This window comes from Oncorhynchus masou, chromosome 1, assembly GCF_036934945.1.
Source record: "Oncorhynchus masou masou isolate Uvic2021 chromosome 1, UVic_Omas_1.1, whole genome shotgun sequence".
In the NCBI taxonomy this organism is placed as follows: domain Eukaryota; kingdom Metazoa; phylum Chordata; class Actinopteri; order Salmoniformes; family Salmonidae; genus Oncorhynchus; species Oncorhynchus masou.
The window spans coordinates 12,295,876-12,311,817 of record NC_088212.1 but is presented as its reverse complement, the minus strand read 5'-3'; the positions used below and the strand labels follow the sequence as shown (position 1 = coordinate 12,311,817).

Below are 15,942 nucleotides of genomic sequence, written 5' to 3'. Positions count from 1 at the left end.
GTGTGATAGATCGTGTCATCAGTCAGGAGCTCTGTTTAAGTCTCCGGTCTTTAAAACCCAACTGTAATTTCCATGGGATGGGGAGGTCTTCTTTTGCTAGCCCAACTGTCCTACCTACGTCAATGCCTTATATTCTCAGGCATTTATTTGCTATTAGTTTGCCCAACAAAACGCTTGTCTTGATGATTTCATCAAGCCGATGTTCATTTTGTAGTTTTATAGGTGCCATTACTGCATTAGTGAATGCACCTTTATTTCAGTGCTGAAACTCGCCTGGTTTAAGTGTTATGGATACTGTTTATAATGAGACTTCCTTCCTGGTGTTTGCATGCAGCCCGCTAGCTCTCTTTCTGTTGTCTGTTTTTAGAAATCGCTTTGGTGTTTTTGTACTCACCTTTTGAAAATGTCTTCAAGCGTTTGAGCAATCGCACTGCACAGTAGTATCAAAAATGTCAACAGCTAGCTAGCAGATGTGAACATGTCAACAGCAGCTAGCAGATATGAACATGTCAACAGCTAGCTCGCAGATATGAACATGTCAACAGCAGCTAGCAGATATGAACATGTCAACAGCTAGCTAGCAGATATGAACATGTCAACAGCTAGCTCAAGATATGCATGTCAGCTAGCAGATATGAACATGTCAACAGCTAGCTCGCAGATATGAACATGTCAACAGCAGCTAGCAGATATGAACATGTCAACAGCTAGCTCGCAGATATGAACATGTCAACAGCAGCTAGCAGATATGAACATGTCAACAGCTAGCTAGCAGATATGAACATGTCAACAGCTAGCTCGCAGATATGAACATGTCAACAGCAGCTAGCAGATATGAACATGTCAACAGCTAGAACATGTCAACAGCAGCTAGCAGATATGAACATGTCAACAGCTAGCTCGCAGATATGAACATGTCAACAGCTAGCTCGCAGATATGAACATGTCAACAGCTAGCTCGCAGATATGAACATGTCAACAGCTAGCTCGCAGATATGAACATGTCAACAGCTAGCTTGAGATATGAACATGTCAACAGCTAGCTAGCAGATATGAACATGTCAACAGCTAGTCAACATGTCAACAGCTAGCTCGCAGATATGAACATGTCAACAGCAGCTAGCAGATATGAACATGTCAACAGCTAGCTCGCAGATATGAACATGTCAACAGCAGCTAGCAGATATGAACATGTCAACAGCAGCTAGCAGATATGAACATGTCAACAGCTAGCTAGCAGATATGAACATGTCAACAGCTAGCTAGCAGATATGAACATGTCAACAGCTAGCTCGCAGATATGAACATGTCAACAGCAGCTAGCAGATATGAACATGTCAACAGCTAGCTCGCAGATGTGAACATGTCAACAGCAGCTAGCAGATATGAACATGTCAACAGCTAGCTCGCAGATATGAACATGTCAACAGCTAGCTAGCAGATATGAACATGTCAACAGCTAGCTAGCAGATATGAACATGTCAACAGCTAGCTCGCAGATATGAACATGTCAACAGCAGCTAGCAGATATGAACATGTCAACAGCTAGCTCGCAGATGTGAACATGTCAACAGCAGCTAGCAGATATGAACATGTCAACAGCTAGCTAGCAGATGTGAACATGTCAACAGCAGCTAGCAGATATGAACATGTCAACAGCTAGCTCGCAGATATGAACATGTCAACAGCAGCTAGCAGATATGAACATGTCAACAGCTAGCTAGCAGATATGAACATGTCAACAGCTAGCTCGCAGATATGAACATGTCAACAGCTAGCTAGCAGATATGAACATGTCAGTGTAGAACTGTAGTTGTTTATTCTACAACTTCACATTAATTGGACAATGTTTTGTTGTTGTTGATGATGGAAAACAGAACTTACTCTAAATACACAAGCAGGGACACTCGCTTAGCTTTCAACGACTGTCTTATGTATCTCGCAGATATCCAATTTACACATGGTCTTCTTCACCACAATGGCCTCGATTGTCTGCGAAGGAAGAACTCCTCTCCAATTAATACAATTGGAGGGGATTTGGGGTTGCAAGTCAGTTTCATTTGCAAGCAAAACATGTAAATCCCCTTGGTTACCGTCTCCATTTTGCACAAGAGGATAAGAAAGTGAAATAAAGGAGGATAAGGAACTAAAATGGAGGCTTCATCTGTGGATAAGGTTATCTGGACACATTCATCTCTCATTGCTCTGGTCAGGTGGAAGTATCTGAAGCAATATCACTAATTACCACAGTCGATCTTGTTTGACGAGGAACGCTCAACAAGAGATTCCTTTCATACCTGTGTAGACAAAGGATATCTGCGATGGCAATTGCTGATAGGAAGTAATGAATCACAGCTCCTGTCCTGTCGGAATGAAGTACCATCTCACACGAGGAAGTAGATCCACTTGATATTGGCAGACGTGGTTAATTTTCTCGGCTGCGTTGTGTGGAGCAGCTCTGAAGTGACACATGGACCTCCTTGGCTGCATGATGAGGGGTTTTATCATCAGACAGAGTTCACACTGACCATTGAAGAAAATCTAGACTCAACTAAACTATTCAGATTCTCTGCTGTGAACAGATTCCATGGTTCTAAAATCTGAACACAACTGACAATCTGAACCAGTCCAGTTGAGAGTCTAGTTTCTGTGTGAGTCTAGTTTCTGTTTTGAATTGTAGAAGTATTTGTTATTGGTCTTTAACATATTTCTTTCTTTATATTTCTGTCTGCGCTTGCAACTCCAGGATAATGGGTTCAATTCCTGAGACCACCTGTCCATAAAATGTATGCAAGCATGATTGTATTTTTTATTTAACCTTTATTTAACTAAGCAAGTCAGTTAATAACAAATTCTTATTTACAATGACGGCCTACCGCCTGCCAAACCCTAACCAGGACAACGCTGGGCCAATTGTGCGCCTCCCTATGGAACTCCAAATCATGGCCGGTTGTGATACAGCCTGGAATCGAATCAGGGTCTGTAGTAACGCCCCTAGCACCGAGATGCAGTGCCTTAGACTGCTGCGCCACCCGGGAGCTCTGTATGTCGCTCTGGATAAAATAATTTGCTAAATGGCTTAATCTTATTTTAACTTAGTATGTACTGTATCTTTGAATATGGCCCACAATTTAAGTAAGTGTGTGTGTGTGTGTGTGTGTGTGTGTGTGTGTGTGTGTGTGTGTGTGTGTGTGTGTGTGTGTGTGTGTGTGTGTGTGTGTGTGTGTGTGTGTGTGTGTGTGTGTGTGTGTGCTTGCGCACGGGTGTGACGGTGGTTCTGTGCTTGTGTTCCAGGGAGCCGAGCTGGCCCACTACCCTGCTGCCTGCTGACTGGTGCCTGGGCCGGGAGGACGAGGCCCCGGGGCTAGAGGCACTGCCCCTTAGGCTGATGCAGCAAGACTGCACCTCCGTCAAGACCTTGCTGCTGCGCCTCCGGAGGACCCTGCAGGAGGTAGGCTACAGTAGGACCACCTGTCTAACGTTACACCAGTTTTGGAGGGAGGGAGGGTGGTGAGGAGAAGGGGAGAGGGTGGTGAGGGGGGGTGGAGGAGGATGATGGGAGGAAGCGAGGGGGGAGGGAGTGACTGGAGGGAGGGAAGCTAGGGAGGGAGGGAGCGTGGAGGGAAGGAGTGTAGATGGAGTGGGGGTGGAGGGAGCATGGAGGGAGGGAGTGGGCGACTGTGGAGGGAGGGTGGGGTGACATGACCCATGAATGCATCATCAATTTCAAGGGTTTCCCTGCAAGTTTAATTGATGACCACATAGCCATTGATATAAACTTAACCATGAGCATAACAAAGACCCTAGTCAATGGCATTAATCACCCAATTGAGAGCAACATGTGATGTAGCCTACATCAGAATGGTAGATGCCCCAGCAGCAGACCAGCCAGCCTTCATCTACTGGTATTCTCCTCTATCAAAGGCCTGAACATGGTATTTTTAAACCTCAACAACAAGTACCTCAACAACAAGTACTTACATTTGTTTATTTGAATAGCTATGGGCTTTTGGCGTTGTCACTCAGGGAAGCTGGGAGCTTGTTAAAGCCTCACCCGACGCCGTGCCCTCCACAGCTTTTTAAACGCCTTTGTTTATTTAATGAGGCTTTTGATTCTGGGAATGGATAGTATCTGGAGTGGCTAAAGAAACGCAATCAAATTACATCCTACTATTATAAAGTGATTAGCTATTTGTGTAATGGCTGATTAGACAAGAAATCACACATTGCTATCGTCCCAGCAGATTCCATGGTGTTTGGTTAACATTTAATTTCTTGCAATCCATTCTACAATGGCCATGGACAAGACCCAGTCCTACAGTACCAAGCGACTGCTCTGGCAAAAAGACCGTAACAGTCTGAATATATTATTTGGTGACAAGACAGCTGTAATTCACATCTCCCTGTGTTGTTATTGGATGACACCTCCCTCTAGTAGCATCTGCCTGTTGTTGTGTTTAAACTGAGATCCAAACGAACGCAAACAGATCACAAGCTGATTCGAGCGAGACATTGTCTTTTTCTCTGTTATATGCTTTTCTCCTCCTCTTGTGGTGTTTCATCCTTTACACATACAGAATAAAACAGTCTAATATTGGATAAAACACAGAGGCTCTGGGCCTTTCTGCTCAGGCAAAAAAAAAACGTTATTGCACCGGATGCTTTTCACAGAGGCTCTGAATACCCTTTTGAATGCCAAGTTTAAAGGGGGTAAAATGCCTTTAGTTATTTTAAGCATTTCAATTCTTGATTTCTGATTTCAATATGATTAATGTGTATCAAAGTGGGCTGGGGGCTACATTATTAATTTATCATCTCTGGTCACTGAGCTCTGACACCTCAAATAAAACGTTATTCAAATGAATGCTTTCAGGCAACGCCATGCCGAAATTGAAAGGGGTTTTAACTGAACCTTATCTAATTGTCTGGACATTTCTACGCCAGCCTGTAGGATAAATGTGACCTTAAACATGCATGTGGGGATACACATTGATCAAAGTTCAAACATTCTGGGTCAGACTAGTCTGTCTGACTATATATACACTGCACCTGTAAGTGCCCAATACCCACTGCTTCACTTTAAGGGCATCCAATCACATAATATCTGAAGATGATTACCCTGTTAGAGTTAGGATATTCTATATATTGAAGCATGATAATAGATGTATAACTGAACCTGGATGTGATGAGACGCTGTACGATAGTCTTGATGTCACTGTAAATGAGGCAAGAAGGCATCAAATGACATGAATGGTCAGTGTTGTAACAGTCTTTCTCCTGTCTGTACTGTGTGTTATTTTCAACTTCCCGTTACAGTATATTTATCATATTCCTATTGACATGTTATCCTCTCACCTCAAAATAATACATTTTATTTAAATAATAAATTAAGAATGTAATCGTTTTAGGATTGTGTGCATGTTATTGCAAATATGACTTAAATGTAAATGTAAATAACAATAACATTTCTGAACCTCTCTCCCTCAGAGCACTGACACAAGCCCTGCAAGCATCCTTCATTCTCTCCCCATCAGCCCTTGTAGTGAGAAGTCACTGCCCCTCAAGGTAATGTTTTTTTTCACAGCTAACAGATCACCTCCGCAAGGCTTAACCACAAGGGGCATCTATAGTGGGGAGAACAAGTATTTGATACACTGCCGATTTTGCAGGTTTTCCTACTTACAAATTGCAGACCTCTATATGCTTTGTATCATAGGTACACTTCAACTGTGAGAGACGGAATCTAAAACAAAAATCCAGGAAATCACATTGTATGATTTTTTAAAGTAATTCATTAGCATTTTATTGCCTGACATGTGTATTTGATACATCAGAAAAGCAGAACTTAATATTTGGTACAGAAACCTTTGTTTGCAATTACAGACATCATACGTTTCCTGTAGTTCTTGACCAGGTTTGCACACACTGCAGCAGGGATTTTGGCCCACTCCTCCATACAGACCTTCTCCAGATCCTTTAGGTTTCGGGGCTGTCGCTGGGCAATACGGACTTTCAGCTCCCTCCAAAGATTTTCTTTTGGGTTCAGGTCTGGAGACTGGCTAGTCCACTCCAGGACCTTGAGATGCTTCTTACGGAGCCACTCCTTAGTTGCCCTGGCTGTGTGTTTCGGGTTGCTGTCATGCTGGAAGACGACCCATCTTCAATGCTCTTACTGAGGGAAGGAGGTTGTTGGCCAAGATCTCGCGATACATGGCCCCATCCATCCTCCCCTCAATACGGTGCAGTTGTCCTGTCCCCTTTGCAGAAAAGCATCCCCAAAGAATGATGTTTCCACCTCCATGCTTCACAGTTGGGATGGTGTTCTTGGGGTTGTACTCATCCTTCTTCTTCCTCCTAACACGGCGAGTGGAGTTTAGACCTAAAAGCTCTATTTTTGTCTCATCGGACAAAAATGACCTTCTCCCATTCCTCCTCTGGATCATCCAGATGGTCATTGGTAAACTTCAGACGGGCCTGGACATGCGCTGGCTTTAACAGGGGGACCTTGCGTGCGCTGCAGGATTTTAATCCATGATGGCGTAGTGTGTTACTAATGGTTTTCTTTGAGACTGTGGTCCCAGCTCTCTTCAGGTCATTGACCAGGTCCTGCCGTGTAGCTCTGGGCTGATCCCTCACCTTCTTCATGATCATTGATGCCTCACAAGGTGAGATTTAGCATGGAGCCCCAGACCAATGGTGATTGACCGTCATCTTGAACCTCTTCCATTGTCTAATAATTGCGCCAACAGTTGTTGCCTTCTCACCAAGCTGTTTGCCTATTGGCAGGTTAGCCTAGTGATTAGAGCGTTGGACTAGTAACCGGAAGGTTGCAAGTTCAAACCCCCGAGCTGAAAAGGTACAAATCTGTCATTCTGCCCCTGAACAAGGCAGTTAACCCACTGTTCTGAGGCCGTCATTGAAAATAAGAATTTGTTCTTAACTGACTTGCCTGGTTAAATAAAGGTTAAAAAAATAAATAATAATAAATAAATTGTCCTGGAGCCCATCCCAGCCTTGTGTAGGTCTACAATGTTATCCCTGATGTCCTTACACAGCTCTCTGGTCTTGGCCATTGTGGAGAGGTTGGAGTCTGTTTGATTGAGTGTGTGGACAGGTGTCTTTTGTACAGGTTCAAACAGGTGCAGTTAATACAGGTAATGAGTGGAGAACAGGAGGGCTTCTTAAAGAAAAACAGGTTTGTGAGAGCCGGAATTCTTACTGGTTGGTAGGTGATCAAATACTTATGTCATGCAATAAAATGCAAATTAATTACTTAAAAATCATACAATGTGATTTTCTGGATTTTTGTTTTAGATTCCGTCTCTCACAGTTGAAATTGAAATGTACCTATGATAAAAATGTACAGACCTCTACATGCTTTGTAAGTAGGAAAACCTGCAAAATCGGCAGTGTATCAAATACTTGTTCTCCCCACTGTATCTCGACCGTGCTGTATAATAAACCTCTAAAGCTTTCTCCAGTCTGGACACATTTAGAAGTATTTTCTACCACCTGCAGTTCTTTAAAAGATCAAAAACCTGTTCCAGTCTGTCTGCACCTTAAAGTACCACAGCAACCTGAGCCTTTCTCCCTCATTGCATCAGTGGAATTTGATCTAGATGAGATGATCTCATTAATGAATCCCTTTGGGGAAGTCTCAGGGTGGCAGTGGAGGAATTATCAAATGGGCTTTTGTCAGGGTTTTCTAAGAGAAAGGTGATTTAGTTTGGTGGTTGGCAGCAGAGTTTTTGTGGCGCTTGTGGAGTAAAGAGCGCATGAGTGGAAATTAGGTTTTTGTGTATGCGTGTGGGTGTGTGAGTATGTGTGTGTGTGTGTTTGTGTTTGTGACCTCTTTACTGACCTACATGGAGCAGCCACACCAGCAGGAGCAGGAACACTATGCAGAAGGAGCGCCATGTGACGCTCTGGTCCATCTCCTCCTCCGAGAGAGAGAGAGAGAGAGAGCCCATGCATCTGACATTGTTGGATGAAAGGGTAGAGTGGTGGGACTCGTCCTGCCGTTCCAGAAAAATCTGAGTTTAAAAATAAAGCCCTGGAACCCACCTGAGACGAAACCATGTCACTCCTTGTCCTACTTTGAGCAAAACTTCCTTTAGCGAACATTTGCTATCCCTGCCTTTTTATAATTAGCGCCCTTGGAAAGCGGCTCCCGTGGAGAGCACAGCGCCGGCGTACGGCTGGGGAATGGGAGCAGGCAGCGGCATGGCGGGCGCTCTCTCATCACTCCTCCTTGGATGGAGTGATCACAGCGGAATGCCAAGCTCATCCATCGCCTGACGTGTTTCGCGTAACCTTTTCCCCAAACACTTTTGTGTTGTCTCTGTACAAAGAAGTGGCAGGAAAGGCAACACTTTCTGACATCCTGTCCAGAGGCCGGGTGAGGCTGCAGATAAACCTGAACTCTTAGAAACCTTCCGCAGCCTGGCTGTCTCCTTGAGGTGCTGTTAAGGTGTGTGTGTGTGTGTGCGTGCCTACTGCTGTTTTTGCCCAGGGCCCGGCCACATTTGCTGTAAACATTCTACCCTCACTGCGAATTAGGCTGACCAATAGGGTCACTATACAGACATTCAGCCCAACTTTGTTAACCTTGGGTGGTCAGGCTCATTGTGGGGAGGGAGAGAGGCTGCCTACGTGTTGTTCTGTTGTATATTCATAGGGGTGGCGAGGGTGGGTTGGGCTGGGGACCCAGTCTCGCTCTGTCTGTCTCTCTCTTCCTCCTCTATGGTAATGTGCAGATAAAGTGCCTGTCCGTGAACATCTCTAATGAAGACAGATTTAAGGATTCCCCTCAGGCGGCGGGTTTAGAGGATGTTACAGTTCCCTGTTTACTCTGTGTGACCTCCTCAGGACGCGACCCCACCACGGAAGACAGAAACACAGGCTTCCATGGCATTAACGGACTAATATGACAAGGTCTGTTTCAGAAAGAGACAAACTTTCCGCCCACGCATGGTTTTTTTTTCATGGGGGGGGGATGTTGTGTTAGGAAAAACCCAAAGAAAGCAACAGGAATAAAGCAGCGGAAGGCACTAAGCCGATTCAGATTTGCAACATTGGGTCATGTAGACCGCAGAGTTCTATCGTTGTTTATTTATTAACTGGGTATTTAAAACCCTGAATGCTGATTGGCTGACAGGCATGGTATATCAGACTGAGTACCACGGGTATGACAAAACATTTATTTTTACTGCTCTAATATTGTTGTTAACCAGTTTATAATCGGGGCAGCGGGTAGAGCGTTGTGGTTAGAGCGTTGGCCATATATGGTTGCTCGGGCCTGCCTCCCCTTACTGGCTGTTGACCAGACAAGGTCATGGAGAAAGTAGTGCTGTATTTGCTGTGATGCAGCCATAGTTCATCTTAAGTTTACCAGAGGGAGAGCACATACTGTACACACACTCTTCACCCTGCTCTCCCCCCTCTCTTTCTGTCCTGCTCCCCACTTCCCCTGTTCCACAATACAGGGGCCTGTGTTCTGACTCCATTATACAGTGACCTGTGTTCTGACTCCACATTCTAGACATTACCTTCTGTTCTATGGTAGTGATGTGGTTGGCTCCCGAGTGTGGTGGTTGCCAAGTGGCGCGGCGGTCTAAGGCACTGCATCTTAGTGCTAGATGCGTCACTTCAGATCCTGGTTTGATTCCAGGCTGTGTCACAACCGGCCGTGATTGTGGGTCCCATAGGGCGGCGTACAATTGGCCCAGCGTCGTCCAGGTTAGGGTTTAGCCGCGGTAGGCCGTCATTGTAAATAAACATTTGTTCTTAACTTGACTTGACTAGTTAAATAAAGGTACAGTTAAAAATGTGGTGGCTCTATGCTCAGTGTTCACCTTCCCCTGTGTATCCTCCTGAAGTAGTGTTTGACTTTCTCTGCTCTTCATTCCAGGAGCCGGGGAGGGAAGAAGCTCTGGTGCTGCAGCTGAGGGAGAAGGACGAGCTGATCCTCCAACTGCAGGCTGAACTGGTGAGAGGCACACTGTAGTACTGTGTGAGAAGAATGTTTGAGCATTGCATGTAATGTATGTGAGTTCTTCCATTAGGAATTCAGTTCACTTCTGATACATAGTCCGATTCGATACAGAATGGGACACGGGAGGTGCACTAGTGACTTCTCAGGATGCACATGTGTTGTCCTTTAACCTGTTCAAAACAGAAACAACTGGGTCCGATTGACATGGAAGCTCCTTATTGCTTTGGAGCACCTCAGCATGGTACACTCAGACAGCACCTCAGCACAGGGCACGCAGACAGCACCTCAGCATGGTACACTCAGACAGCACCTCAGCATGGTACACTCAGACAGCACCTCAGCATGGTACACTCAGACAGCACCTCAGCACAGGGCACGCAGACAGCACCTCAGCATGGTGCACGCAGACAGCACCTCAGCACAGGGCACACAGACAGCACCTCAGCATGGTGCACTCAGACAGCACCTCAGCATGGTGCACGCAGACAGCACCTCAGCATGGTGCACGCAGACAGCACCTCAGCATGGTGCACTCAGACAGCACCTCAGCATGGTGCACGCAGACAGCACCTCAGCATGGTGCACGCAGCACCTCAGCATGGTGCAGACAGCACCTCAGCATGGTGCACGCAGACCTCAGCACCTCAGCATGGGGCACAGACAGCACCTCAGCATGGTGCACTCAGACAGCACCTCAGCATGGTGCGCACCTCAGCATGGTACACACAGACAGCACCACCTCAGCATGGTCAGCATGGTGCACTCAGACAGCACCTCAGCATGGTGCACTCAGACAGCACCTCAGCATGGTGCACTCAGACAGCACCTCAGCACAGGGCACACAGACAGCACCTCCATGGTACATGACAGCAGACAGCAGCATGGTGCACGCAGACAGCACCTCAGCATGGTGCACTCAGACAGCACCTCAGCATGGTGCACGCAGACAGCACCTCAGCATGGTGCACTCAGACAGCACCTCAGCATGGTGCACGCAGACAGCACCTCAGCATGGTGCATGGTGCACTCAGACACGCAGACAGCACCTCAGCATGGTGCACTCAGACACACCTCAGCATGGTGCACGCAGACAGCACCTCAGCATGGTGCACTCAGACAGCACCTCAGCATGGTGCACTCACGCACCTCAGACAGCACCAGACAGCACCTCAGCATGGTGCACGCAGACAGCACCTCAGCATGGTGCACGCAGACAGCACCTCAGCATGGTGCACTCAGACAGCACCTCAGCATGGTGCACTCAGACAGCACCTCAGCATGGTGCACGCACACACCTCAGCATGGTACACTCAGACACACCTCAGCATGGTGCACAGCACCTCAGATGGTACAGACAGCACCTCAGCATGGTGCACAGCACCTCAGCAGGGCACTCAGCAGCACCTCAGCATGGTACACGCAGACAGCACCTCAGCATGGTTCACGCACACCTCAGCATGGTGCACTCAGACAGCACCTCAGCATGGTGCACTCAGACAGCACCTCAGCATGGGGCACGCAGACAGCACCTCAGCATGGGGCACTCAGACAGCACCTCAGCATGGTTCACGCAGACAGCACCTCAGCATGGTGCACTCAGACAGCACCTCAGCATGGTGCACGACCTCAGCACCACTCAGCATGGTGCACGACAGACCTCAGCACAGCACCTCAGCATGGGCACTCAGACAGCACCTCAGCATGGTGCAGCACCTCAGCATGGTGCACTCACAGCACCTCAGCATGGTGCACTCAGACACACCTCAGCATGGTGCACACAGACAGCACCTCAGCATGGTGCACTCAGACAGCACCTCAGCATGGTGCACGCAGACAGCACCTCAGCATGGTGCACGCAGACAGCACCTCAGCATGGTGCACTCAGACAGCACCTCAGCATGGTGCACGCAGACAGCACCTCAGCATGGTGCACGCAGACAGCACCTCAGCATGGTGCACGCAGACAGCACCTCAGCATGGTGCACCTCAGCAGACAGCACACCTCAGCATGGTGCACTCAGACAGCACCTCAGCATGGTGCAGCACATCAGCATGGTGCACAGCACCCTCAGCATGGTGCACGCAGACAGCACCACCTCAGCATGGTGCACTCAGACAGCACCTCAGCATGGTGCACGCAGACAGCACCTCAGCATGGTGCACGCAGACAGCACCTCAGCATGGTGCACTCAGACAGCACCTCAGCATGGTGCACTCAGACAGCACCTCAGCATGGTGCACGCAGACAGCACCTCAGCATGGTGCACTCAGACAGCACCTCAGCACAGGGCACGCAGACAGCACCTCAGCATGGTGCACGCAGACAGCACCTCAGCATGGTGCAGCACAGGGCATGGTGCACGCAGACAGCACCTCAGCACAGGGCACACAGACAGCACCTCAGCACAGGGCACACAGACAGCACCTCAGCACAGGGCACACAGACAGCACTTCAGCCTCTAGCCGTTCCTTTGACAACAGTAGAGGGCACTTAGGAGACATATCTCTCTCTAACTCTCCCCCTCTCCATTTCTTTCCTTGTTTAGGACTTTCTCTCCAGCTTATCACACTCAGCACTGCTCTCCTCTCCCCTTCATAATATAGATTAAAGAGAAAAATGAAGATTGACTAACAAAGGGAAAAGTAGTGTTGTTGAATGTTTATTTTAATTGGCTTTGATCGCATTTGATCAAATTTAGAAAGCAAAATTATTATTATTATTTTTTTTTACCTAGCTTTGTATTTGATTTGAAAACCGAAACAAGTAATTTTGTTTGTTGTTGTTTTAATGGAGAATTTATGTTCCCAAAATAAACCAAATACAAGTCGGGAATGTAAAGTGTTTTTCTGGGTTTGTAGAGCTGTTGGTATTGTACTGAGAAACATGTATAATTTGACATATTGCTTCCGAGGCTTCATTTGTCATGTTTTATATATAACATGTCATCATGTCTAGCACTGCCAGTATGCCCCGCAGAGTCAGTTCCCGTTTGACATCTGTGTGTTTGCACATTCTGGTTCTCGGTACCGATTGCTCCTCTCTCCTTCTCTTCAGACTACCATATGGTCCATAAGAAAACACACTAAGCAATGTGGTGTTGGCCCAGCTTAGATAAGAATGGCCCAATCAATCAGAATCCTCATGAAACAAGGATCTTAGCCAAAGACGAGTGATGTTGGGAGACCTCCGTACCGTTTGAAGTCTGGCGCTGGTGGTGCGACGATCCTCCCCGGCAGATTGCATGCGGCATTCACCAGCCATGGTTGCTGCCACAGCATAACCCACTTTAATTCAGGACATATGCCTCAGATTGCAAACCAGGATTGAAACACTGATTGATAGAATTGATATTAACAGAACGTAATGCTCACCAGCATCATTTGCAGGGGAATCGTCGGCAGCCCCCCCCCCCCAAAAAGAAGGGCGGTATTTTCAAGGAAAGGGCAGCTCTTAGCCAATCTCCCCTCCAGCCTGCTGCTAAATCTGCCAGCTGAGAAGTATTCATTATGCCAGAGTGAGGCCTCGCAGCGCATTGGCCAGCACTACCTGTCTGTTTTTATTAGCCTTTTGTTTTCTCTGGTGCACTTTGCAAGGTACCATGGTCCAAGGTTTGGTTGCGAAATCCTCCCGGCGTGTCTTTCAAAAAACGTTCATGACCCAGTGGTTTTAGGGTTTGTGGCCTTGGATGGTGTTGAATATTTTATGCATGATTTTTTTTGCAGGTGGTGTTTCTTAAGTCGTGTTCGATAATAACTGTTAGTAGTAAGACCAATGATGTCAGGCCACTTGATCAAGCCAAAACCTCTGGCCCGAACTATGATATCCGGGGTCAGGAGTTTTTCCTGAACCCGAAACCTGACCTGGGAAAACTCCTGGCCCCTAGTATGGGTGAAATTCCTGATGTTGGTCTGTGTGTTCTGTGTACAGGAGAGTGCCAAAGCTGCCCTGAAACCCATCTGCCAAAAAGCTGACAGAACCACGCAGACAGACCGCCCTGGATCAGAGGTGAGTACATGTCTCCATTTGGAACTGCGGAGGCTCCCAGGCGGTTTAGCATCTGTCGTCTTTACAATTGAATATGGTCTCACATATACCTTTCCTTTTGGAGATGTCCCAGATACACCGTAGCTTCAGTGGTTTCTCATTGCCATTATAAAGTGACGTCTATTCCCTGAGAGCTCTGTGTTCAGTTTAGCCTGCAGCAGATGACATGGCCTGCCTGGCTTAGGGAGTTGGAACAGTCTGGGAACATGGGGGCCGTAACAGATGACTGCCTAAAAAAGGCTTTCCTGCAATAGCAACAACAACAACAACAACAAAAAGCATACCGAGTTTGCTTCTTCCTAGTTGTCTCTGGAAACTTTCCCCACTGTGCACACAATTTACAATGGATATCGTTTTTAAAGTTGCAATATGTAAATGTTTGGGGCAACGTGACCAAATCCACATAGAAATGTGAGTTATAGATCTGTCATTCTACTTGAAAGTAAGTCTAAGAAGTGGTAGATCTGTTCTATGTACGCTATTTCTATGCTTCCCGTTCTTAAGTTTCATCTTTGCGTCTTTTACTTTCGGTTTTGTACACCAGCTTCAAACAGCTGAAAATACAATATTTTTGTGATGGAAAAAATACATTTCATGGCGGTTTAGATGGTACAATGATTCTCTACACTACACTAGCTTAGTTTGTCACATAAACTGAAATTAGGGGTTTTAGCAACCAGGAAATGGCATTGTAATTTCTGCATAGTGCACCTTTAACTAGGCTAAGTAGTCCTTTACACACACACCCAGCACGCATCAACATGTTTCTCATGATGACCGCATAACTAGATTTAAGATACAGTTCTGAAAATGACACGATGTGACTGACAACAAAACGTGCGTGTCGGCTATGTGTGCTCTTTTATTAACTCTAGGAGTTTCTTGTACGAAAGGTTTGTCTGTACAATGTGGCGAAGCACATACAGACCAAAATGGTCACTTAATCACTTTGTTAAACCTGGGAATGGTGGTTGTCTTGGAGGAGGGGTGCTGTTAGTCCTCATTTATATTGCTGCCGTCACACGCTGTTTGCCTACAGCTAAGCAGAGGAGAAAGCACTGAAAGCAGGGTTCAACATCGCCATCATTTATCTTCTATCACTCCGAGATGGCTTTTAGTGGCCGCAGCATTTCTGGGCCCATAGAAAGATAAGCTTGTGTGTCTTTTTTCTTCTCCTCGTTAAATGTCTCTAGTCTTTGTTTGCTATTCTTACTAATGTGTTTCCATAATGCACATTCAAATGGCCCCCTGTAATTGCCTCTCTGTCGGTTCGGGGCCTAATGCAACACAAATGTGTGTCAGCACCCCATTATACTTGGCCTTGAGTGTCATCACTGAAAAGAACACGGTGCGAAGTGGAGATTGTGCCGGTGACAAGAACCCGCATATATTATGCTATTGCGTTCCGTAAGTCTTAGGGGCTGTTGTTCTTCTCAAGCGTCCCTCTTCTTTTTAGAGAAGTGGTGGAGTTAATAAAAGTGTCGTGTGAAGATGTGTGTCCCCTCTCACACACTGTGGATATATCAGCTGTTTAATGTACTGAAACATGCATTCCACATGACCACATTCTAAACCGTACATGATCATGGCACCAGCTGGCGACCCGTTGCCTAGTTTTACAGGTTACTTTACTCAGCAGCAGCAGATGAGTTGCCCATTTTTAGTCTCCCGTGTGTAGATACTGCTAACCTATATAGGTTACTGCATCGAGGACAGGCAGATATAGAAAGTGTGTCCACAAGTGGGTCAGCTATTTCGAAAGGCTGGTGCGATTTCAGGAGGTCGTCTTGTTATTGAATTTTTTTCTGGAGCACTCTCTTTCTCTCTCCCCCTCTCTCTCTTTCTCTCCCTCCCTCTTTCTCTTTCTCCCTCCCTCCCTCTCTCTCTCTCCATCAGAGCTAAT

General features: G+C 46.5%; 1 protein-coding gene across 2 annotated transcripts in view; it reads left to right on the top strand.

Annotated features, from left to right (window-relative positions):
* Positions 1-15,942, top strand: part of LOC135515759 (serine-rich coiled-coil domain-containing protein 1-like) — a 114,162-nt gene that overhangs the window by 43,734 nt on the left and 54,486 nt on the right. For both annotated transcript variants that reach the window (XM_064939512.1, XM_064939590.1), the window contains exons 6-9: positions 3,295-3,451; positions 5,488-5,565; positions 9,911-9,988; positions 13,923-14,000. In XM_064939512.1, the coding sequence (XP_064795584.1) occupies positions 3,295-3,451; positions 5,488-5,565; positions 9,911-9,988; positions 13,923-14,000 (391 nt within the window). The remainder of the gene's footprint in view (positions 1-3,294; positions 3,452-5,487; positions 5,566-9,910; positions 9,989-13,922; positions 14,001-15,942) is intronic.